The 22,200-nt window shown below is 51.4% G+C and overlaps 8 protein-coding genes across 8 annotated transcripts; 4 read left to right on the forward strand and 4 right to left on the reverse strand.

Moving 5' to 3' along the window:
- Positions 1-35: 35 nt before the first annotated feature.
- M431DRAFT_8561 (hypothetical protein) lies at positions 36-915 on the forward strand (the record flags this gene model as incomplete). Its single annotated transcript, XM_024923573.1, has 2 exons — positions 36-115; positions 252-915. The coding sequence occupies 2 exons, from the start codon at positions 36-38 to the stop codon at positions 913-915; spliced, it is 744 nt and encodes a 247-aa protein (XP_024771027.1).
- Positions 916-3,003: 2,088 nt separating this feature from the next.
- M431DRAFT_485198 (hypothetical protein) lies at positions 3,004-3,689 on the forward strand (the record flags this gene model as incomplete). Its single annotated transcript, XM_024916263.1, has 3 exons — positions 3,004-3,021; positions 3,052-3,098; positions 3,149-3,689. The coding sequence occupies 3 exons, from the start codon at positions 3,004-3,006 to the stop codon at positions 3,687-3,689; spliced, it is 606 nt and encodes a 201-aa protein (XP_024771028.1).
- A 765-nt stretch (positions 3,690-4,454) lies between these two features.
- Positions 4,455-5,876, reverse strand: M431DRAFT_93320 (hypothetical protein; the record flags this gene model as incomplete). The annotated part of the gene is made up of 5 exons (XM_024924462.1): positions 4,455-4,950; positions 5,023-5,192; positions 5,247-5,320; positions 5,376-5,606; positions 5,672-5,876. The coding sequence occupies 5 exons, from the start codon at positions 5,874-5,876 to the stop codon at positions 4,455-4,457; spliced, it is 1,176 nt and encodes a 391-aa protein (XP_024771029.1).
- Positions 5,877-6,694: 818 nt separating this feature from the next.
- M431DRAFT_511445 (hypothetical protein) lies at positions 6,695-7,798 on the reverse strand. The gene is made up of 2 exons (XM_024919656.1): positions 7,253-7,798; positions 6,695-7,183 (listed from the first exon to the last, which is right to left on the reverse strand). The coding sequence occupies exons 1-2, from the start codon at positions 7,451-7,453 to the stop codon at positions 7,175-7,177; spliced, it is 210 nt and encodes a 69-aa protein (XP_024771030.1). The 5' UTR covers positions 7,454-7,798; the 3' UTR covers positions 6,695-7,174.
- An 839-nt stretch (positions 7,799-8,637) lies between these two features.
- M431DRAFT_485200 (hypothetical protein) lies at positions 8,638-13,739 on the forward strand (the record flags this gene model as incomplete). The annotated part of the gene is made up of 12 exons (XM_024916264.1): positions 8,638-8,688; positions 8,758-8,829; positions 9,016-9,313; positions 9,352-9,448; positions 9,609-9,846; positions 10,291-11,727; positions 11,805-12,323; positions 12,391-12,469; positions 12,572-12,888; positions 13,028-13,208; positions 13,269-13,428; positions 13,640-13,739. 12 exons carry the CDS (start codon positions 8,638-8,640, stop codon positions 13,737-13,739), a joined length of 3,549 nt encoding a protein of 1,182 aa, XP_024771031.1.
- Positions 13,740-14,866: 1,127 nt separating this feature from the next.
- Positions 14,867-15,666, reverse strand: M431DRAFT_511451 (hypothetical protein). The gene has a single exon (XM_024919657.1). The coding sequence runs from the start codon at positions 15,603-15,605 to the stop codon at positions 15,207-15,209; it is 399 nt and encodes a 132-aa protein (XP_024771032.1). The 5' UTR covers positions 15,606-15,666; the 3' UTR covers positions 14,867-15,206.
- A 1,973-nt stretch (positions 15,667-17,639) lies between these two features.
- M431DRAFT_8565 (hypothetical protein) lies at positions 17,640-21,145 on the reverse strand (the record flags this gene model as incomplete). Its single annotated transcript, XM_024923580.1, has 2 exons — positions 17,640-20,603; positions 21,140-21,145. 2 exons carry the CDS (start codon positions 21,143-21,145, stop codon positions 17,640-17,642), a joined length of 2,970 nt encoding a protein of 989 aa, XP_024771033.1.
- Positions 21,146-21,395: 250 nt separating this feature from the next.
- Positions 21,396-22,052, forward strand: M431DRAFT_93329 (hypothetical protein; the record flags this gene model as incomplete). Its single annotated transcript, XM_024924465.1, has 1 exon — positions 21,396-22,052. The coding sequence occupies one exon, from the start codon at positions 21,396-21,398 to the stop codon at positions 22,050-22,052; it is 657 nt and encodes a 218-aa protein (XP_024771034.1).
- Positions 22,053-22,200: the final 148 nt, after the last annotated feature.

A 22,200-nucleotide genomic window follows, 5' to 3' on the forward strand; every position in this document is an offset into this window, starting at 1 on the left:
TAACAAGCGAATACTAGTCTACGGTAATGTGCAGGATGGAGACGATTACAAGAATCCTTCTCGGACTTGTCCTGATGTGCTTCGCCAACGCCCTCAGCGACGAGGTGGTGGAAAGGTATGAACCCCTACGACGAGATATCCAGTAACCAAAAGCGGCGACAAGACTATCCTCTACAACATCATAGAGATACAGATGGCAAAACAGAGAAGCAACTCTCTCATCACGGCTAACCGTTCAACCATCACTCTAGATCAAGCTTGACTCCCCCAACTCCCCCATGGCGAGGTTCCGCCGTCCTCTCCTACGACGCAGACTACGAGACTCCTACTCCCTCTCCAGACGAATATTCCTCTCCAGACCCATATACTTTCGAAGAGACGTGGTATTTGCCATCCAGCACCATCGAGCCATCGACGACGCCTCGTCCCCAGTATTCCGCCATTGTAACTGTTAGAACCACCACATGGGTTCTCTCTCGATCGACGACAATCACCAGTATAATCCTCGAAACATATTATTCGACTCTAACAGACATCGAAAACTCGAACGAGGGAGGAACCGTAACGGAGACGGAGTCGGATCCATCCAGCTCAGCTCCGTGTGTAGCCGCGTCTGTCAATCCTTCGGGATACAGATATGAATGCTCGTCTTCGTCTTCATCGTCCGTTAGAGCCATGACGACAATAACTTGGTCGCCCGAGGTATCCGCCTATCCTCCGCCGTCAATCTCAACCGAAGGCCGCGTGAGCCCAGCCTCTACATCAACAACTTCGTCATCAGCATCAACAACAACAGCAACAGACGAGGGGACCGAAACTCCACCTGTAGTAACAGGAGCGGCACCACCTCTTCTCGGAAAAGCAGACACTCGCGCCATGGGTGCCGTAGTCGCGCTGCTCGCCATCCTAGCGTGAACTTCTTCTCCCTTACCTCCAGCCAAACCCCTCACATCTCCGTCAAAAGATATTGATCCTTCACTCGTTCGTTCGTTCGGTTCGTTCGCTCGTTCGTTCCAATAGCATCAAAAGGAAAGAAGAAATTTTACGCGAAAGAGTAGAGTAGGGGGTTTGTCTGCCTGCCTTACTCCCCCCCCACACCCCTCACTTCAAGCTTATCTCCTGTTCCCGGGTCCGACAGAAGTTCTTTTTCTCTTTCTCTCGCTTGTTCAAAAAAAAGGTGGTGGCCTCGGGTAAATCGCAAAAGCCAATAGATGCCCCCCCAGCTCCCCCCCTCCCATCTCGACTCTCGACAGAAACGAAGTTTCCTCCCATCGTTAACTAGGTCCCGCTCTGGAGAAAACAACAAGAACTAGGGCAAATATTCTCCGGCACGGCCCTTCCCATGCAAGAAGTTGGGGACGGGGGGGGAGGGGAAAAGGATCGGGCGTCGAGATCCCGTTCGAACGGCTCTGATGTACTCGTAGGGTGCTAAAGCTCGTGGTTGTATGTGCTAAACTTGTTGTGTTTTCTCTTCGTTTTCTCTTTCTACGCCTGTAGTCGAGAAGGGGGGCGTCTCGTCTTGCGGACTTTTCTTACTGGGGGTAAGCTTGGGAAAGGGTGAGGTTACAATGCAGTCGTCGGAAAGGGGGGGTTGAAAGATTGGGGTGATGTGATGATGGTGCGTGAAAGCAAGGGTTCAATCTTGCACCGGATATCAGTCAGTGACGGGGGATGGAGCGTCAATCTTTTTTTGCGACCGTATTTCCTTTTTGCTATTCGTCTAGGGAATTATTAATGTGTAATTTGCTTTCTTACTTGTGAGCTAATCGACCTCGGTACTGTGTATATCGTGCGTACTGTGTTTTACAACTGTATATCACAACCAAGGCACCGGCATGGAGCATCTCAATTGTCTGTTAAAAGCGGGCTGCTGCTTCTGTCTCTCCTCTATCTTGCCGGTGGAGTCGTTCAAACGTGTCTGAGGGGGCGTGGAACATGGTCATGGACCCCTATGCTATGCCAATCTCTCGTCCCCATATACAAACACACGTGTTGATATCATCTCCCCGCAGGCAGCATGGGGGTGTTCATTATGGCACAGGTACGTAGAAATCGTACACCATGCCATGAGAAAAAGACACACGAAATGGATGTCGATATCCACCCCCATCTTGGGCACGAATAGCCCCAGTATCTCCTCTCCTCTTTGCGTTGCATGCGGCGGATGCAAGCCGAGGTGGCAATGCATGTCCGTCCTCGTCAAGCAGTTCTCATTGGGATGATTCCCGACCTTGATGGACCACCAAGTAGCTTCTGCAGGTATTACGAGTACATCTGTTCTACATGGGTTGGCGCAAAGTCCAGGCAACTGATTCGCTCCATCACCCTGTCCATGACCCCGGGGAGTCTCTCCAGCTCGGCTTTGGTTTCCGTATGTTGAATTAAATGACGGAGCATTACATAGCTCTCGCAAAGAGTAAAAAGAGCAACATCTTAACCATCCAATGGCTTCAAATCCCACAAAATCTTAGGCTACACCCGCCCCCAGGAGCCCGTGCTTCAACCTTCGACATCACCATCCCTGGCAGGCTTTTCTCCCCCGGAACTCCACGCTCGCCTCTAGTATCTCTTACCCCTCTTTAGATATCCGTAAAATCGTAAAGATGGTTCAAGGATGAGGTGCCGGAACTAGAGCTTTCATGCAGGAAATTAAATCTATGGTGGATTCGGGGAACTCCGGGTCCCTCCCTCTAAGCCCCCCCCCTAGTCACCTTGGAAGCGCCCAGCCCGTCACATCACCGTACGGGCGCTCGTAAGTTTAAGAGGATCCTGACCTTTTTACTACTTGTAGGCATCAACAGCCACCTATCGAGGCATAGAGTATGCGTACGGTCTCGAGAAACGGTCTCCCCCCCACAACAACCACATACATGCAGATTGCATTTCGCACTCTGTCCATCCAGAATCGCCAAGAGAAGCGCAGATAGACGCAAACTACGCAATATTCTCTCGGCTTCATCGTCGGCAATCGCGTATTTTGTTGGGAGCGAACCAAACAAAACGATGTGGGAGTCGCATTTTGTGCGTCATTCCGTCTGCTTTACAACGTAGCATTACATTGCATCCACCGCACAGCAGGACGACAGGACAAACGTCCTGTGAGGTAAGAACTATTCATATATATCCATGTCCTCTAATGTGCCTCAAGGGCAAATCCGATTCGTGGGACAGTGGATATTGCCAAGTGGCATATATCAGCGCCTACGCCATGGGAAAAGACGATCTACGACCCCTTCCAGGATGCAGATATCGGCTCACAATTCCCTTTGCAAAAGTCCCGAGACAACTACATACGAGGGTCATGCGGGCTGTTGTCATACATACATGCCCCCGACATCTATCTGTTTCTCGAGATCCCGTTGGCAAAAAGCAAAACCCGTCTATGCAATTTCCCTCCCTCCCCTCCCACGGGAACGGAGCAATCCGTTTTGACTCGTGCCTATACATTACATTTGCCCTTGGGCTCTCTCCCCCCTGAAATATGTAAATGTAGCAAAGCGGGCACTTCGGGTCTCAAGTGGTGGCCCACGAGGTCCATGACATGGACAACAACGTGGCAATCGTCTGCTGACTGCCGCTCCGGCCAATTACCAGTCATATACGATTCCAAGCCCTCGTCGAGCCCAATAAAAATCAAGGACTCTGCTTTTCCGCAGCAAAGTGATTCGACTGGGCCATCTGCCAGGTGAAATTGCCATGGCAAAAGCGGGCAGCAGAAACCACGTCACCCGCCAGAAGTCCAGGTTTTTTTTCCCTCCCTGTGATGAGAGGCATCCCAGCATGTGATATTTGATAAGAGGCGTACCACTTTCTTCTAATTCTGCAAATCCTTCCTGCAAAAAATTCTGTTTAGGGAAGCTACATGGCTTATTGTGCGGCCTTGAAATCTGGGCTGAGTCTATGATGCGCGAAATGCAGGAATGAAAGAATCAAAGAGGGGGCTGAACAGGTTGGGTTGGGTTGGATTACCAACATGTTCTGAATCACCGGAAGAATGGGGACAACGTGCCCGGGAGAGCTCCCTATTCGAAAGAGTTGCTCGCCTTAACCGCCGCAATTCCAGGCTAAAGCCTCGCTGGCGGCAGTTGTGGATAGTAACTAGATACGAACAACGGCGCGAAATCAAGCAAAGCACCGCTGTGTGGGCCCAGGGAGGGACCCCTTTCCACCTGGCCGTGAGACATTGTTTCACTCTGTGGCGCGACATTCCTCAATGTCTAGCTCAGTTGACCACCTGGGGAAAGATGGTCAACATGTGGTTGAGTCAGGAGAGACACGTTCAATTGTAGGCTTCGTGTGGGGGAAATGGTTGCTGGAAATGTAGCAAGTGAATCAAGTATATGAAATTCAACTAGTGAAGAAGAAGCAGTTGAGATAGTCCCATCTCGTCCCCACCCCCCTAAAAACGTATCAAGGTCCTCCATGCAGATTCACGGGGTTCGTGTGATGAAGTGTTATTCTCCATCAGAGGCATCGCTATCCTCAATCACGAATGCTGCCGAGCCTGCCGAATATTTTGGCACTTTGTAGTCCGGCATGGGAATCAAAGGATAGAGCTTGGTCCGGACGCCATTGTCCCCGTAAGCAGCATACCAAGGTGGCAACATGGAATCGGGGACCGCCCAGCCTAGCTTCGAGTTTCGAAGCCAGAGCCTTACCATGTGGCGGGACGTCTCGTCACCATCTGTGTACGAATCGCGTCGGTGGAGCAATGCCCAATTGTTGAAAAATAGCAAGTCTCCTGTCTTTAGGTGAAGTCGGAGCTCCGTGCGGTATGCGGCTTTTGATATTCTTTCCAGAGCAGACTGCTGTGAGGCAGTCAGAGCTGGGATGTTGGTTGGTCCACTGGATGGATGAGGCCCGAATCGATTCGGATCTATGCTAGCCATCAACCTGCCATCGTGAATTGCGAGGGCGGGCGCTAAGTAGCATTTTGCTCCACGCCCCGAACTGCAAGGTAACACCAGTTTCAGCCAACACCCAATGTCAAATAGTAGGGGGTAAAAACAGCATTGCTCTTACATTTGCACAGGCCAATCTGCAGTTAAGAGAGTCTTTGCAGCTGATGGGTCTTCAGCAAGCAGCTCATTAAATGCAGTGCTGACGGAACTGAGATACGTGTATCCCCCCCTTTCCGCGCAGTGCCGAACTTGGAGCGCTAGGATATCGCACCCCATATCATTGTGATAGGGCTGTTTGAATTAGCATTAATCAATAGGCATAGACGACAACAAATTGATATTTACCAAAGCTTGATTAGAATGAATGCCATGGCGCATCTCCACAGGGACTTTCCAAAGTTTTGAGTTGGTTATGTGTGCTTTTTTGATTAGAGGCCATGTTGGGTCAAGTCATAGGAGAAAGATATAACTTACAGAGGACGTTACCCTTGCGGTCTTGCAACCCCCTCTTGTCAGCGATATAGCTGGATATGCCTAGGTAGATCGTGGTGCTGTCTTCAACTGAGTATCTTGACTCTTCAAGACCCCTGAGAACGAAGAAGCCGCGCTGCTCATGAATAACTCTGGCGGATTGGGAAAGCCGCGCCGCAAGATTCGGAAGGGGAAAGTTGTCACGGTCAACCTGGTCTCCATCGAGGCCAAGAGCTGTAGTCCAAGTCAGCTGGCTTCGTATGTTACTCTCAACAAGTGTTTATTCAATAGTCTCTTACACTTGAAACTTTGGAGGGCTGCATCGATTTCTTCGACATCCTCTCCGCGAAGCTGCCAGGTGTACGTTTCTTCGTCCTCGAAATCAGCCCCTGACCAGGCCAAGGGGCCATTGATGGCTGTTGGAAGTTTTGCCATCATGTCCTTGGGTATAGCAGTGGCTGCGTCAAGGATATTTATGGGACCAGTCGTGCTTGGCGGAATCATGATTTCTTGTTGAGGATGCTGCATGCTTTTGCAAATCCAACCTCGGCCCCCGTGGCTCTGGGCTGTCTTATATGCAAAAAAAGGATAATGGAAAAGGTACGAGAGTGGTACGAGGTTGAAAACGGGCCAGACAGTGAGCTCGAGGTTCGCCACCAGATGCAGAGAGACGTCGGACAGCGTATCGGCGCCAGGACAATGCGATGCTTTGATGTTTCCGAGAAAGTGGAGGTGTGCTGTGGGCCACCAGTCTCCGTAATGAATCTCGTCGTTTGTGCGCCATGGCGGATGATCTGTTCGCGCACGACACGACGCACGTCGCTTATCAGACTTGAAGACAGCGTATAGGAATCAACCATGTAGACACAGAGTGCCTAAGGGGGCTGCACGAAGCCAGTGCATTCTGCTTGCTGAGCTGGTGGTGAAAATCTGGTGGACGAGACCCGTAGTCGCACTGTTCGGCCAAAGGGGGTACTTTGGAACTGCAAGAATGCCCTTCGGGACACGTCTGCAGCGGCCCATGGACGGTGGTAGGCAGCGGTAATAGGTCTAGAGGGGGCTATTGGCGGTTCGTTTGAGAGAAGCAGAAAGAGGAGCCGCTGGGTCGTCGCACTGCGTTTGAGGTGGGAGAGAGCCTCTCAAACCACACCAAGTTCCCGCGATAGCAACCCAATTACGACACGCCTCTGGACGTCGGACCAGCCCAGAGTGGGTAAAGGCTCAACGGATATTATACAACACATATGGCCGTAGTTCCTTTGCTTTGGGCATGACGACGGACCAAGGATACTCCGCAACAGACCAAAGAACAGGCGAAAAGAGCGTGATATGATTGGGTAAGGTAAACCAAAACAATCAGAGTTTGCCTCACTAGCAGACGATGCCTTGTTTTTTTTTACCTTTGGCCGGGCGGCTGTTCAAGGGGAGTTTGGCAGAGGAGGGAGGAGAGAGAACCATCCGAGCCCCATATCAAAAGGGAACTAAGTTTCCTCCGGTCTGTGATCGAATTCCAGGCTGCCGGCACTAATATAAGACGTAAGCTACCGTGACAATGCAAAGAAGTAAAAAAAAAAAAGTCTTTGAGCGTGACTCGCTTAGCCTCAGCCCTTACTGCCCTCACTGCCCTCAATGACTTGGGCTAATGAACGGGGGGAGAATGCAAGAGCAAACAAAGAATCGAGCCATACTGAATCGGTTTGAGCAGTGGAGCTGTCCGATCAACCCCGTCCGCGCCTGGCCAGTGATGGGGATGAGAAGGACTTGTTCACATCCCGGACTATCCATCCACGCGCGCAGTCGAGCTAGTAGCACTGGTGCTGGTGAGTTTGATGGTACAAGTACTGAGAGTGTGGATTGTGGTGGGAGATGGGGGGCCATACTGAGAGCGTCACTGTTGTGATGCGGAGCCAGATGATCACACATGAGGCGACACCACTTCCCATAATAGCAGCACTCGGTACGAGCAAATAACGGGGATCCCAGCGGTGCTGCTGGACACCACCACTCCTCTCTCTGGTGCCGTGCCTCTTTGTATCTTGGTCTGGTCGTCGTATTGAGCAAGTTGGGATTCGAAAGTTCATCTTGGTCGGGTGAAGTGCCGCAATTCTAGACTTGAACTGGGAGTCCCTGTCCCCTGTATGTCAATGAGCCGTTTGCTGATAACCTTGTCACGCACACGGCGGATATCTATCCACAGCCCACAAAAATATATATCTCGCCCCATCGCCATCCCTTCTCTCCAAGGCAATACAGGCAGGAGCACTCTGTAGATGCGCTGTTGACGTGGATTACACACATATATGAAAGTCCATGTGAAATTTGCAGTGTCAAAGGGTGCGAGAGTAGACAGTTTTTCAATGGGACAAATGGGCTGATTTGTTCAGAACCCAACAACTCGCACATGTTGCTGTGGTTCACGACATAGCTGTAGGAGATGAAAATATACATCTCAGGCGAGGAAAACGGGAGAACATCCCTTTGGCTTTGTTCCCTTTTTTCTCTCGCTGTTGTTCTAGTCATGTTGCTGAACAGAGCTACGGGGACGGCATTTGTAGCACGTGCAATGAAGCATGTTGGTAGAGATAGTTGCCTTACTAGCAGCAGCATGTCATGCTTTCATCGGGGTATCATAGATGACAACCGCGAGTGGCATACATGGCTGTACAGGTACAGTACAGGGGAAGGGAGCTGAAAGGGAGAGTTGAAAAATAATATCCGACATGTCGTTCTAGCTTTCAGCTTCCAGTACCCCAACTCGTAGCGGGCGTAGCGCAAAGTACAAGTGATACGAGTACTCAGTTGTGTGTATCTTGGTTCCCTCCCCCCTGCCAGTCCCAGCCACTCAGAGCTGCATGTGGTGACAGGGACGGGGCTCTGAACGTCAACCGGTGAGGCCTGTCAAGTCGAGCATCAGCAAGGCTCTGGTTTCGGGCGGGAACGCTGCAGGCTGTGATTGGATCTGGGGGACGTGACGGGAGAGTAAGTGGATAACAGAGTTGAGCTTGCAGCCACCATTGGAAAACGAGCGACCAGGCCAAGGTGTTTTCCGCATGATGGGCTCCATCAAGACCGTCTGGAACAGCTAGCCAGGGTGTGGCCTAGGCGGGCTCTATCACTTTATCACATTTCGAGTTCTGATGGCTTTGAAAAAGAGACGCATGGGGGCCGAGGCTTGTTGTTTTTGGTGAGTGTGTGTTGCTGCATTTTCCAAGGCTTTCGGTGAGGACGAGAGCCTGTAGGAGGGCGCGCGAGAGGACGAGGATTGATGGATGGATGGGCAAGAAAGAGAGAGAAAGCCGCGTTCGTCAGTGTGTCTGTAAGTAGGCGAGAAGCGAGTAGCGAGAGGAGGGGACGGGAGGGGCACACAACATGGTGTTTTTATTAGATCAGATCCAATCACGATGATGATGCTGTGCTCCCACCGCACTGCACTCGTCCCAGAGAAGAAATTAAAGAGGTACGAGTACAGAGAGAAAGAGGGAGAAAGACAACAAACAAGTGAAGCTATTCCGGATTCTGATTTCGGATTGTGATTCTGATATGGGCTCCTGCCCTCGATGCCGCTCTGGGCCGGGCCGGCATTCGTTCCGATATGCTGCCCGCCAAGTGCCTGCGTGCATGTCACGACCTTGTTTGTGTCCAGCCCTTGTCAAACCAAACCAGAAAGGCAGAAATGGGGAAAACCCCAGCCAACAGCCCGCCAACAGCCCGAAAGGAACTGCAACCGCAGCCGGGCTTGCAGCCTCAGTCGGGCCCCCTTGCGTCTGAGGCCTTTTTGGATCGGCGGCGGACCGGCGGTTTATGGACACAGCGGGCTCAGCAGCTTCGCAATCCTGGCAAGCCTGGCATCTGGCCGCTCCTCGAACAAGCAGCGCTGCTCCAAACGCTTCAGCTCGGCCGACTAGCGACCACGGACGGGCAGCGAGAGGCGCCATTTGCATGTACAGTACTAGACTTGCACAGACTATCGCTGCAACAGCGTCTCTGGCGTCTCTGATGCCGCCGCCTGCGTCCCGATACTCTGGGCTCCCGGCCGTCGCCGCCATCGACGCTCATCATCGTACTCTCTTGTACAAGTACGGCGGGCCCCCTGCGGCTGGTCATCCCGGCTTCCCACCTTTCTGCTCCTCTTGTTTGGGCTCGACCTGAGAGAACTGGATTGGACTGGACTGGACTGGCCTGGACTGGTTCTCTTCCCTTGCGCCTCGAGTCCGGTCTGCCTGTCTGTACTTGCAGGCTCCTTCGTCACTCTCACCCCCGTGCCCGCTCTTTCGCTCCTGCCCCCTCGGAGACGCTCCTGGGGGCCTTTGATCCAGTGGAAACACGTCCAGCGTGTCTGTGTCTGTCTTTGGCTGGTCCTCGAGCCTTGACGTGTGCAACACACCCTCCTGCGTTACATGTACGAGTACGATACGCTGCCGCAGCCATGGAGACGGCCGTTGTGAGCTTACGCTCTCCTGACATTTCCGCACGGGTAAGTGACGTCTTATCCCCCTCTCCGGTCCTACGGGCCACGGGTGGCATACGATGCGAGCGTATCTTATGGGGCCGGCTTGGTGGGTTGCCAATCCATTGAGTTGCTGAGTCGTTGCGTGCGTTGCTGCTGCTGCTGTCTCGGAGTCACCTTCGCCCTTTTCGTCTTCTCAATGCCTCGCACACACCCTACCAACACCCCCGGCTGTATGTATCATACCTAAGGTTTGACTCGTACCGACCGCTGCGTACATCTGTCTTGTCTGTCCTGTCTGTCCGCGGCGAATAGGATGAGCGGCGCCTCGTCTCATCTTATTACCGCCGCAGATGCCCGGCCCCCCTTCTTCCTGCCGCGCCGGGGTTGGATGGTCAACCGGACAATGCCATATCGGACACAGAGGGACAAGCCAGATTAGAAGTTGATTTTTGACCGGTTTCCTCACAGGCCCCATCCAGAGCAAAGCGAAAGTGGGCAGACGACGGCGACACGGCCTCCAATGGTACGACCTCAGCTGTCCGGCCCCGAGCCCGAGCCAAACTCAATGAGCCCAAAGGAGGCATTCGGTTGGCAGGTCCATCTCGCACGGATGCGGTATATGCGCCATCATCAACAGGCTCTGCTTGTGCAGCCACCAAAACACAACAACCTGGAGTGGTGGCGGGCCTATCAAGCCCCGGGCGAGTACTGGTACATGGCGAGCCCGTAGCCATCCCGCAACCTCAACCCCAGGCCTATCCAGATTCTCAGCTGCATAGCAGCACTCTGTCAGGCCACTCTTCCCTCGCCAAAGATTGCTATGCCGGGACTATTTCTCGCCAGGACAGCGATGCCATGTCGATCGCTTATACCACTGAACCTACGGCATACAGTCACTACTCCACCACGTCTGCGACTTCTAGCCCACATTTCCAGCAAAACCATTGGCCTGTTCAAGGCCAGCATGGCGATGCCCTCGGCCAGTCTCAGAATCGTCAAGTACCATTGAGTTTGCCTCCCCAGTCTGTGTCACTGCAATCGACTCAAGCCAATGGCGCAGTGTATCGGGGGCACCCAGTCTCACCGCAGCAACCGGGCCAGTCAAGCCAAGATATCGGTACCAACCTCGCAGCGCCCTATCCAACTGGGCATTCATTTCCGCCAGCCTTTCCGAATCATTCTGTTGTTGTCCAATATAATTTCCAGTATCCGCCATATCCTCTTCCTCCCCATTACTTTCAACAGTGCGTACCACACCAAGCAACTGGGCAACTTCCCATCCAGGCGCCACAAGGATATCCCTACCACGGCCCGCAGTATAATACGTCGCACATCTCAGCGGATACCAAACAACTTGGGCCTTCCCTTTTGACGCCTGTGCAATCAGTGGTTGAAAGATCCCAATTGCCCGAGAATCATCAACAGGCTTACCCGTTACAGCAGCCTAGTCGTCAATACTCCATTATTGCTACAATGGACAGCACCATGTATCCTGGGCCTGAAGCTGAGGCAAGCGAAGTTATTCACGTCCAAGATGACGTCTCGTATGAGCATCACACGCACATGACCGAAGCCGCTGAGTGGCAAAACCCAGTGAATTACATCACTGGCGAGACTCATGAAACTGGCGAATTTGGTGATGACAACTCTGATGCTTCTGGAATTTCTGATACCATGGATATCCAATGCGATGTGCATGATGACAGCGAAGTACAAGATGACTCGCTGGGAACAGGTGAGAGACCGCAGGAGCTGGCGCCATCTATATCTATGAAAGAGGAGGATGCTGCATCGTCTTCGATTTCAAAACCGAAGCGAGGTCAACTGAGCCCTACTCATCGAAAGCAAACTGCAGAGACGAGAAAGATTAAGGCGTGTACACGATGCCGAATGCAAAAGATGCGGGTGAGTTCCCACCTGGTTGCCCAAAACAGTGCTTTTACGATGTGTTCTAATGACTAATAAACCCTATGATACAACAGTGTCAAGTGGACACGAATGACCCATCGGGAGACTGTGTAGGATGCAAGACCTTTTCAAAGACGTCGAAGAAGACCATCCACCGAATGCCGTGCTATCGCGGAAAGATTACAGATGCAGTCTTGTTCCGTGCCGGAGGGCTCGAGCTTACTAAACGCTGGAAAGGCACAGAGATGAAGGATGTTGGAGACCGAGTCAACCCGAAGGACGTCCGCACCGTTCTCTTTACTCTGGGCATATGCAAAGAGGAGGTCAAGATTGAAGTAGTCCATTTCAGGCCGCAGTCTGGGGACGTGACTGCGAGGTTCTGGATGGATGGTGAGCAGGGGGTGCGAAAGAAGAAGGATCTAGCGCACTATTGCCTGGCTAACATTCAGAAAACGGCATCGTATTTTGAAGACTACATCAGGAGGAATGCAGTGGAAGTTATATTCAATGAGAGGGCAGGTGGGAGTGACGGGGCTGGAGACATTCTCGAGTCGACGTACGCTTATGCAGTTCGTCGTTTCCAACTTCTCCGAGTATGTTACTTTCCATCTACGCCTTGATACCCAAGGTGGTTATAAGAATGCTAATAGAGTGAGGCAGAGAAAACCGGCACTTCCTGGCAAGGAGGAGAGAGAACTCAATCTCTTGGGCAACTTGTTCATCCTTTGGTTTGCCATGCGTAAGTGAAGAGAATTTGTCCTTTTCTTCTCCTCCGTTTCCACTCGCCCGACTCTTTTGATCTGTTTACCCCTCTCGTCAATGCAACTAACAAGTGGTGTAGGCCACTCGACTGGGTCTTCATGGATCCAGGGCAAGGAACTGTTGGGGATGAAACCCGAAATAAGGGACGAGACATACCCGCTGTTTAAAAGAGTTTCGGTACCACGCATGATCCTTGCGCAGTTTGACAGTATCAACTACACCCGAATTCTCACCAAATACGGAAAGTTTGTCCTCACTGAGCTCGAGTCTCTCATGTCGCGAAACCAGCCAGAATATTTCTTTTTGGTTTATGTCTGCCTGTTTGTCCTTTTGCGAGAGGCGAGCTGGACAAGCGCAGACCGCTACCGCCACGCACGGAATAACCACGGCCAGAGTGTAAGTGATTTACAGCATATACCTCACTGGTCCCCTATCTATCTTTGGTAACCATCCGGTATTCTAACTCTTGCAGCTTCGTTATTCAATCCCGCAATTTGTAGAGAGCCTGCATGACAGCTGCAACAACCTTCTTCAGCATTGGCACTATTATAATGCCAAGTCGTGGCCCAAGCCCAATGAAGCGGCTGATAGGTTCAATACTCATCTGGCCCACATTGAAGCGGCAGAATATAACCTTATGATGAAAGCGCTTACCGATCCTGCAGTGCAGCAACAACTGGATATTTGGAGACATTACAAAGCAGATAATGGCCAAAGTGAGTGCCGATGCCTTTTCAAAGTACCAGAGTGGACGATACTGACGCAATTGGACTCAGTGAAACAACCTGCTCCAAGCAATGTTGGAGGGAGGCCGTACGAGGGGCGCCAGGTCTTTTACGACTGGGATCACCCCTTCTATTGGGTTTCACAGTTATTTGAAGAGAATTGGCAGCCACATGCCACTTACCGGGCAGAATCCGTAGATCCGCTAGCCAGGTAATGAAGCATGAAGCACGATGACGAGAGCCAGCACGAGTGGTGCATGCAAAGGATTCGCTGCATTGCATCATAGGCTCCATGATTGGTTATTTTACGGGGCTTTCATGGATTAGATTTGGGAGGGATAGTTTCGGATCATCGCTCATTTAGGTTGCTTCTTTGACTGGACTACTAATACTTGACTTTTTATTGTCTACGTCATGGTTAGCTGTGGGATTCTGGACTGGGTATGGACGTTTGATATTCTGTGGGTTAAGATTGAACACGACCCAATTGAGGCCAGTTGGCAAAGATTGATTTGCCTTTGAAAAGCATTGAACAAGCACAAGCACATGCAAGTATAAAGTGAACAGGCACAGGCTCGGTCACCAACAGAGGCATGTCGGCAACGTCTGTCACATCTCAACCCACACCCTGTTTTTGCCAGCCAATCCCTGCATGCAAGTCAGCACAAGCGAATCCAACAAGCAGTTACAATGACAATGCAGTACTTTTGCCAGATGTCAACAAAGGTAGCCCAAGTATCGGTACATTGGCCTGGACACCACACAGACAGACGGGGTTGTGAGCTTAGGCGTTTTGCCGGCGCATAAACGCCACCAACCCCAAACTGAACTGGTGTAATTAAAACCCACGAGAATATACAGTACAGGTTAAGCTCTGTTGATCATAGTAAGGGAAGGTGGTTTTTATGTTGTTGGTCCAGGGGGGGCGTCCCAACAACAAAACTACGGCATACTATAAACGCTTTGCCCCCTTTTTTTTTTGTTCAACGGCCTCTTTTCCTTTTTCATCGTGTTAATGATGGGCTAAGTTACTAGGTATGCTTCTTTAAGTATAGCTGGTATGGGGGGTTTTGTTGTTCCCACCTTTTGCCGCCTGCGTTAGTTGGTTAGTTAGTACGAGTAATTTTTGACAGGCGGCTCGTCCCGTCGGACTGCTTCTGAAACGTGCATTAGTTGTTGAGACTACTGAAGGTGGGAAGAGACTGGAGCTTTACTTGGCCTGTTGGATGGGAATTGGAAAATACTATCGTAGTTATAGGGTATATTTTAGGCGAAATGGTGTATGTGTAATATACGGTGCTGTGGACCGTCGGAATGAATGGCTTGTAGACGATGTAAGATGGCAAAAAGTTTGGTATATTAGTGCGTAGTTGGAAGATGGACGGGATGTGACGCCGAGCGGCATTTTCACTTAAGAGCTACCGTAACAGCAGAGGCTATTTAACGAGACAGTATCTCAATAATTAGGTCTTGCGTATGGTGGTTTGAGGTTGGTGGTGATGTGCTGCACGTTACAGTGTCAAGTAAGAGGTGTTAGTCATGATGAGTTACTCATGATACGGATGAACACATCAGGCCTATACAAACCTCAAGTTTTACCAAACAACTTTCCAATTGCGCTCTTGACTTATACTAACCGCTGTCTAGATAGGCCCGGGACCACTGGCTGAGGTGTAGGGACGTAAAGACGTACTGAAAGAAGGCAAGAAAAGTCCCAAACGGGGATCGAAATTGTAAAGAAAGACCAAGATTGTTCAAACCCACCCAAACAAACAAAGCAACCCCGCAAAACCGGAAATAATCCTAAAGGAAACAAGTTAAGCAAAAGAGAAAGAGCAAAATAAAAGACCCAAATAAAAGACCCAAATAAAAGACCCAAATTCCAATCTCAATCCGACCAACCCACCATATCTCCTCCTCAAGACTCCCTCCATCAAGACTCCAATCCCCTTGCCCAACCGTGCTCATCATAGACGCCAACCATAGTCACTAACGTGGTCTACGCCTATTCTCACGCACCAGAAACGGCCGCATCCTCATCTTCGTCTCGAATCTGGTGACAAAGTCCGCATCCGGCTGCACAAGTCCAGCACTGGCCCAGCCCTCCTCGGGCCACTCCTCGTCGGCGGAAATGACTTCTCTAAAGCTGCTTCCATAGCCACGAGAACGATAGAGATTTATCCGACTACCATTGCCAGGCCGATTACAAACCCACATCCTTGCACGGTGGTCTCTTTCACGCTCATCCTCGCCATGGGTCTGGTGTATAACTCCCAAGGCCTCCTTGAGATCCGCATACTCCTTTTCCATTTTCCACGTCTCATACTCTGTTGGCAGCGTAACTTGAATCAATTCTTCGAGTGACGCATGCTCGTAAAACTCCCTCATTCTGATGGCTTCATTCCAGCGGACCACTTGAAGACGATTCTGTGGCACAAGCAAGGCATTCACCTTGGCAGAGTCGGGCTGCTCTCACGTATTAGTTGAGTAATGCACAATAGATATATATCATGTTGACACCATCTTACCGCGTCGCCATTGAAATGCTGCTCTATCTGAGCTGCTCTATCCATTGGTGGAGGGGGTCCCATGCCGGTCAGGAGTCTCCGAATCTCGAGTCGCCCATACTCCTGAATCTCCTCGCGATTCAGCGAATAGTCTGCAATTTCGCTTTCCAATCGATGCGCGTGAAGAGCTCGGTGAAGCCTGCTCTGGGTGGCTGTGGATTGTAGCCAACGAGGGGGTCGTCTAGAGAGCTGTCTCTCTGTCTCTATACCAGGCATTAACTCTGTGGTTGGTGTCTCTGGGGTTGGCGCTTCGGTGGTCGAGTCGACTTCCATTGGTGTTTCTGGCGTCGGTTGTTCCAACATAAAGGACGCCAGCATCTCCGCTTCCAACTGCTCGTCTGGCGTCAGCTCTTCTGAGGGCAGTTGCTGCAATGGCATCTGCGGTTCCTCCGATATATCCCCATTGGATGTCTCTTCCACCACTGGCTCTTGTAGTGGTGCCTCTTCCATGGGCTCGTCGTGTATCCGGTCCTCTTCCATCTTATACGCTCTCTTGTCGTAAATAACGAATATTCGACAAGGAGCGGAACGCTGACTCGCTGTAGGCAAGCATATAAATTCGAGGACGAGATGCAATGGCAAATCAATCGTCCGATTCCGCTCTCTGGAGTAATGGATTTAAAGTCTGTGGAACTGACACCTGACAGCGACGAAAAGACTTTGTGGATGATACCAAGTCTAGGGAAACCATCCAGGTGTCCACCTGCCAGATCTATCAGCAAACCATGCTTCTTGAGCAAGCCTACCTAGTACTCAGAGCGAAAGTATAAGGGCGTCGAGAATCGGAAGGAAAAAAAATAGTAGTCCAGGAGAGGACGCTGGTACCTCCGATGATGAAATTTCCTCGGAGGTCGCTGCAAGAGAGAAAGATAATTAGAAGGAAGAGAGAGAGAGAAGAGAAGAGAAGAGAGAGAGATGGCAGATGCCAGAGCAAGCCAAAAGACCAAAAGAAATTAGAGAGAGAGATAGAAAAGGTTAAAGATGGCATGTAAAGTCAAGAATCCGCCTCCCCTCAGAGCAGTGCCTGCCAGTCAAAACACCCCCAGACCGCCTCCCCAGCCGCTCTGCATTTTCCTGCACTGTGCCATTTCCAAATGCTGTCTTGCCCTATGGTCATGTGCAAGATAAGGGAAAGGAAGACGATAGATGCAGAAATAGAGTTCGAGGATCTGGAGGTCGTGCAAACCCACAAGGGTCTCCGTTTGTAGTCGATACTGGCGGGCGAGAATACACGGCACGTGCCCTCCTATCTTTGCCGGACATCATATGGGATAAAGACATTGAACGTTACATACAGGCCCCGTGAGAGATAGTATTTGAAGTAGATAGTACCTGACATAAAGGCAGAATGGCAAGCATTGTTCAGTGACAACCTTGGTAGGTCTCCAGAAAAACTGCCTCGGTACATTCACCATCTCGATGAAGCACCAGTCACAGAGACGCGAACACTCATGTAAACTCTGTCCAAAGCCTTCTCTCAAGTACACGCCCCATATTCACAGCCTTGGAGCTCCATAAAGACATCACAGATCGGTAAGGGCATCACAGCCCTATAATGACACACGAACAGAAAGTATATCAAATCCGCTGCGTCTCAAGAAAAGAAGAAAATCCCACACAGTAACAAGAAGAAGAAAAGCCCACAGTAACAAGAACAACTACTCATAAACTCATTCTATATATACTTCCAGCATGGTATCCATAGCATGAATCAGCATCACAGCACCAAACACCCTCGGAATAACTTTATATGTTCTATGCCCCCCCCCCCTCCCGTCGCCCCTTATCTCATGGCTCAACGCCATCGCATCTTCCTCCAACCCGGCCTAACCCGCCTCGCCTCCCGGACGAGCATCTAGCTCCGATCATCCTTCTTCAAAAACATTTCCAAGACGACCCGCTCCCGGTCCTTTTTCGTCTTATCCTTGTCATCGCTCGTCCGGAACAGCAGCGGGCTGACAATCTCCGCATATCTCCTCTCCCTCACCCTCCTCTTCCTAGCGGCCTCCGTCTCTCCAGGGCGGAAACTTAGTCGTCGAGTCAGTGCGCCGAGTGCCGGCGAGGGCTGAGTTGCGGGGTTCAGCTCGCCAACCACACGGGAGAGTGTAGCTGTCAAAAAGACGAATGCAATGTTATGGCTCGGAGACATTGAAAGCAAGTCGAGAATGTGATTCTTCACATCTGTCCATGATGCTACCGGCAGGGTAGTCAGGTTGGGCAGTTCGATTGAGAGCTTAGCCCAAAGATGCGGTGGAATGAGCCCGTCCATGAGGGATTCGAGGAATAACAGCAGGATGGATGAGTAAACCTCCAGCTTTTGCGTTGACAAGAGTTCCACTGGTAGAGCATCCCCCAGGGGCGAATTCGTGTCCAGTGCGGAGATGAGAGCTGCTTCTAGTTCGTCTAGTTTTGCAGCTTCCACAGTCCATGTCGACGCATCCAGTGGCCAGCCGGGATCTCGCGGCACAGTCAAATCATCCAGCATCGCCTCGTCGGCTATACACCGCTCAGCTGCGGTCTGGATGGCTTCCGTAAGCTTGAAGAGTTCTCGTGGTGCGGAGCAATGCACATCCCAGTCGTAGGTAATGGTCCCTTGAATGCCCTTTTCCTTGACAAATTTCCGTATGCCGTATTCCGGTACTCGAATCAGCTCGTCGATAGACCGGCCAAAACAGCTCGGGAGCCAGGTCCCGTGTACGGGAACAAAATGGTCCTTGCCACCCTCGACACGCAATACCAAAACCCCATCCAACTTGCAGCTGGCATCATTGAGCGCGCGAACATGTGGAATCTCGCAGACGCGCGCCTCAATTATAGCCAATATCGTCTCCCCAGGTTCGAGGGTCACTGACTCTCCAAGCTTGCTCTTACTGCCATCTTCATCAGGCCGGTGGAAAGACGTCTTTAGCCATTGTGAAGAGCCCATATCATCCTCGCTTGTTTGTGTCTCGTGAAGAAACTCAAAGCTAGCAGCTGCACTACTAGTGTTGGCAATGGTTATTGAGCACGAGTGCGTTTCAAAGAAGCCGACATAGCCAAAGTCCACCACGCCATCTGTATGGCCGTGGCCGCCTTCTACGATAAGAGTAACACCAGGCCGACCCTCATTCTCGGCGCGATCCAACTCAAAAGCGATTTCGGAGTGGATTCGAGCCTTCTTTTCTGGATCAACGGCGTCGTAACGTAGAGTAAATGTAGAAATTACTGGCTTATGATCCGAGGATGTGATTCGCTGATGCGAGGTGTAAAGATCGAGAGAGATTTGATCTTGATCGCCGTCGTCTGCTTCCGCGCCAGTGTCATTTATATCATACTCTTCATATTCATCGTATGCCTCACTGGATGCTGCTTTTAGCGGCTGTTCCTCTCCATCGGTGTCGGGGTCGTAGCTGAAGAGAACATCGTCATCTTCCTCGATCCCTCTTGTTCTCATCTCGTCGTCTTTCATCTTAGCCTCTTTCAGCTCTTCTACTATCTTTTCATACGCCTCCTTGTCCTTGCGTGTCCTATAGAGGACCCGATCACACCAGCTAGGCGCCCTCTGCTTCTCGCTCGTATCAAATAAGCCAAAAGTACCGACATCGTACTTGAAAGTTGGTAGGAATGAGATAGGTCCTTCTCTCCAACCATCGTGGAACAATTTATGTTGCTTAATTACTCGTCTCAGTTGGTCGTGCGGTAGAAGCGAGTCGATGGTTGCCTGTAGAGAAGCCGGATCCTGGCTGGGATCTTCAGGGAAATCGTCTGGGTCTGGCAAGGAGCTTTCTGAGTCGAAACTTTGGTCAAAGCTGTGATCCCGGGAATGCATTGATGACATTGTAGTCGTCTCGTCGTCGCTTTCTGACGACCTCATGACTATGATGCCATCGCCGCCCTCGATGGGTGGTGGCTTATCGTTGCTCAAATCGTATTCTCCCCGAGCATGCAATGTTAAGAGCCTTCTGATGTCGTCTCCTGGTAGGCCATCGAGGCGGAAATTCATGTCTCCAAACCAAAATGCAAAGTCCTCGTCTCCAATCCTGTCGCCATCATCATCAGACACGCCTGAAATCACAATTGGGTCAAACTGGGTTTTTGACACAATCTGCCCTACATCCCAGCACCGTCTGTTGAGGGAAGCCGAGTCTGCGCCGCTAGCGAGATGGCAATTGACAAAGAGGAGCTTTGTAGTTTCGCCCAGCACAAGGCGAGTGGCCACGGCGCCTTTGTTTCCAAAGTATCCGAGCAGTCCTGTTCCGACCTGCTGCGTAGAAACATTGCTTATTGAGGGGGCGATCGTGGGAGAGGCGTAAATCAAGAGCAATAGGCCCGTCATTTGCTCAGACACAACAAGCTGATACCCTTGGGGTATTGCTGCTTCCAGCGCTGCCGTCCATTTCTCCATGGGCCCATTATCGACGTATATCCGGTTCATGTACTCTCTTGTCTGGTTGAGATCCACCACTTCTTGCAGTCCCAGTACGTAGAGATCAAAGCCGACGTTGTTCCCTAGTCGTCTTGACTCGGAGGTTGGTGGAGCATCGGAGATGTCGAGGGCCGAGAGGCCATTGCCAACTTCATTATCTTCGGTGAACCAGCTGGCAAGATCCTTGTCGGTGCCGGTGCAAGCCGCTACATTCCACGTGCCTACTTTGACCCGGATCTGGCTCGGGCGAAGGTATTCGGAGCGGCGAGACAGGACAGCCCTGGCCAGAGACTGGGGAACTCCGACTTCGACCGGATCCGAGGCGATGGACTGGCTGGTCGGCTCTCTGATGGACTCGGCCATTGTGTAGTACGACAATGACGACGAAGAAGAAGATCGTTGAATGCGACGTCGCTACCTCTCAAGGTCGTGGATCTTCTTGCCGCTGCCTGGCTGCTAGATCATGATGCGGCGATTGTGGTTGCGATTGCGATTGCGACACAGATGGGCGTAAGGCGGCCGCATATATGAATGAGTAAAGGTACCTATGCGCAGTACTCGGTAAAACTGCAGCAATTGATGGACGTGATACAAATCAGAGTCTATGAAGTAGTATCGGTTTCAATAATGGTAGAAGAGCTTTGTTGAATGGACAAAGAAATGTAGTAGTAGTAGTAGTAGTGAACAGGGGTAAGGTAGAGATGGAGCTTCCCCGTACTCGTACTCAGGCCATTCATTAGAGCTCGCGTCAATGCCGGGAATAGGCTGCTCAGGTCCCTATCGATAAGCTCCAGCAAACGCCTAGCGTTATTGAGGCACACTACAGCTGCTATTGGATCCGCCCCTCTTGGCTCTCGGGCTAGTTGAGCTCTCAGCTCCGGCCTGGATATCCAACCTAGGACTGTCATCTACATCCACAGATTGCAAACAACGACTCTACGCATCCTCACCACCATCATACTCACCATTACTACATCCTCTACATATATCTACAGCAATAACCATTCTCAGCTTATACCGGCATCTCCTTTTCACCTTGTTGCTTGCGTCAGGACAGTCTCGACTTCATCATACAACACTCTCCGTCCTTGATCAAACACCTCGGCCTCGTTGTTGTTATTGCTTCCTCTCTGCCAACCACCGCATACATAGCACTCCCCTTCTACTCCTCCTCCACCCTCATTCTCCCAAAGAACCTCCGCAGCCATGAGTCGTCCGACGCCCCGTAAGTCGCGGCACAACCGCCATCCCTCCAACCGCATCCCCGCCATCTCCGACTACGAATCCGACGCCGCAGTCATGACCTCCGCCTACGAGGCTCCCCCGCCACGAACAAACACCGAGCTCAACCTCTCCGTCCTGCAGCGCTACCTGCCCTCCATCAGCAGGATCCTCAGCATCGCCGCCAACGCCGTCGTCTACACCTTCGACGCCGCCGCCCAGAGCTGGGAAAAGTCCGGCATAGAGGGCACCATGTTCGTCTGTGCGCAGACGCCGCTGCCAGAGGACGTCGACCACCGGCCGAGAGCGTGCGTCTTTGTGCTGAGTCGACGAGGGTTGGATAACGTGGTTGTCGATCTGGCGAGGGTCGGTCATGTGGAGCTTATGGGTGAGCTGGTGATTCTCAAGGTTGAAGGCGACTGGGAAGCAGACGAGAAGGTGGTTGGACTGTGGATTCACAATGATGAGGAAAATACGAGGGCAACAAATGGCGCCATTATTGAGGAGAGCTGGAAGATTGCGCGAGCTGCTGGGACGGTGTCGAACGAGGGACCAGAAGCTGGGCCGGCGATGCAGGCAATAGGACGGCCGCTAACGCTTAACGAGCTGTTTGGGAGACAGAAGGAGGCTACTGGAAGTTGAGCAAAGCAATTGCACGGAGCTGAGCTTTATTAACTTGGCATGAACTTGAGCATCATTACGGAAAGGAGACATGGATTACATCCAAATATCGGATTCGCTGCGAAGGCGGGTGATTGGCGGGATCTGGCTGCAAAAGGCCTATTCATTC

The sequence above is a fragment of the Trichoderma harzianum genome, assembly GCF_003025095.1.
Source record: "Trichoderma harzianum CBS 226.95 unplaced genomic scaffold M431scaffold_12, whole genome shotgun sequence".
Classification (NCBI taxonomy): domain Eukaryota; kingdom Fungi; phylum Ascomycota; class Sordariomycetes; order Hypocreales; family Hypocreaceae; genus Trichoderma; species Trichoderma harzianum.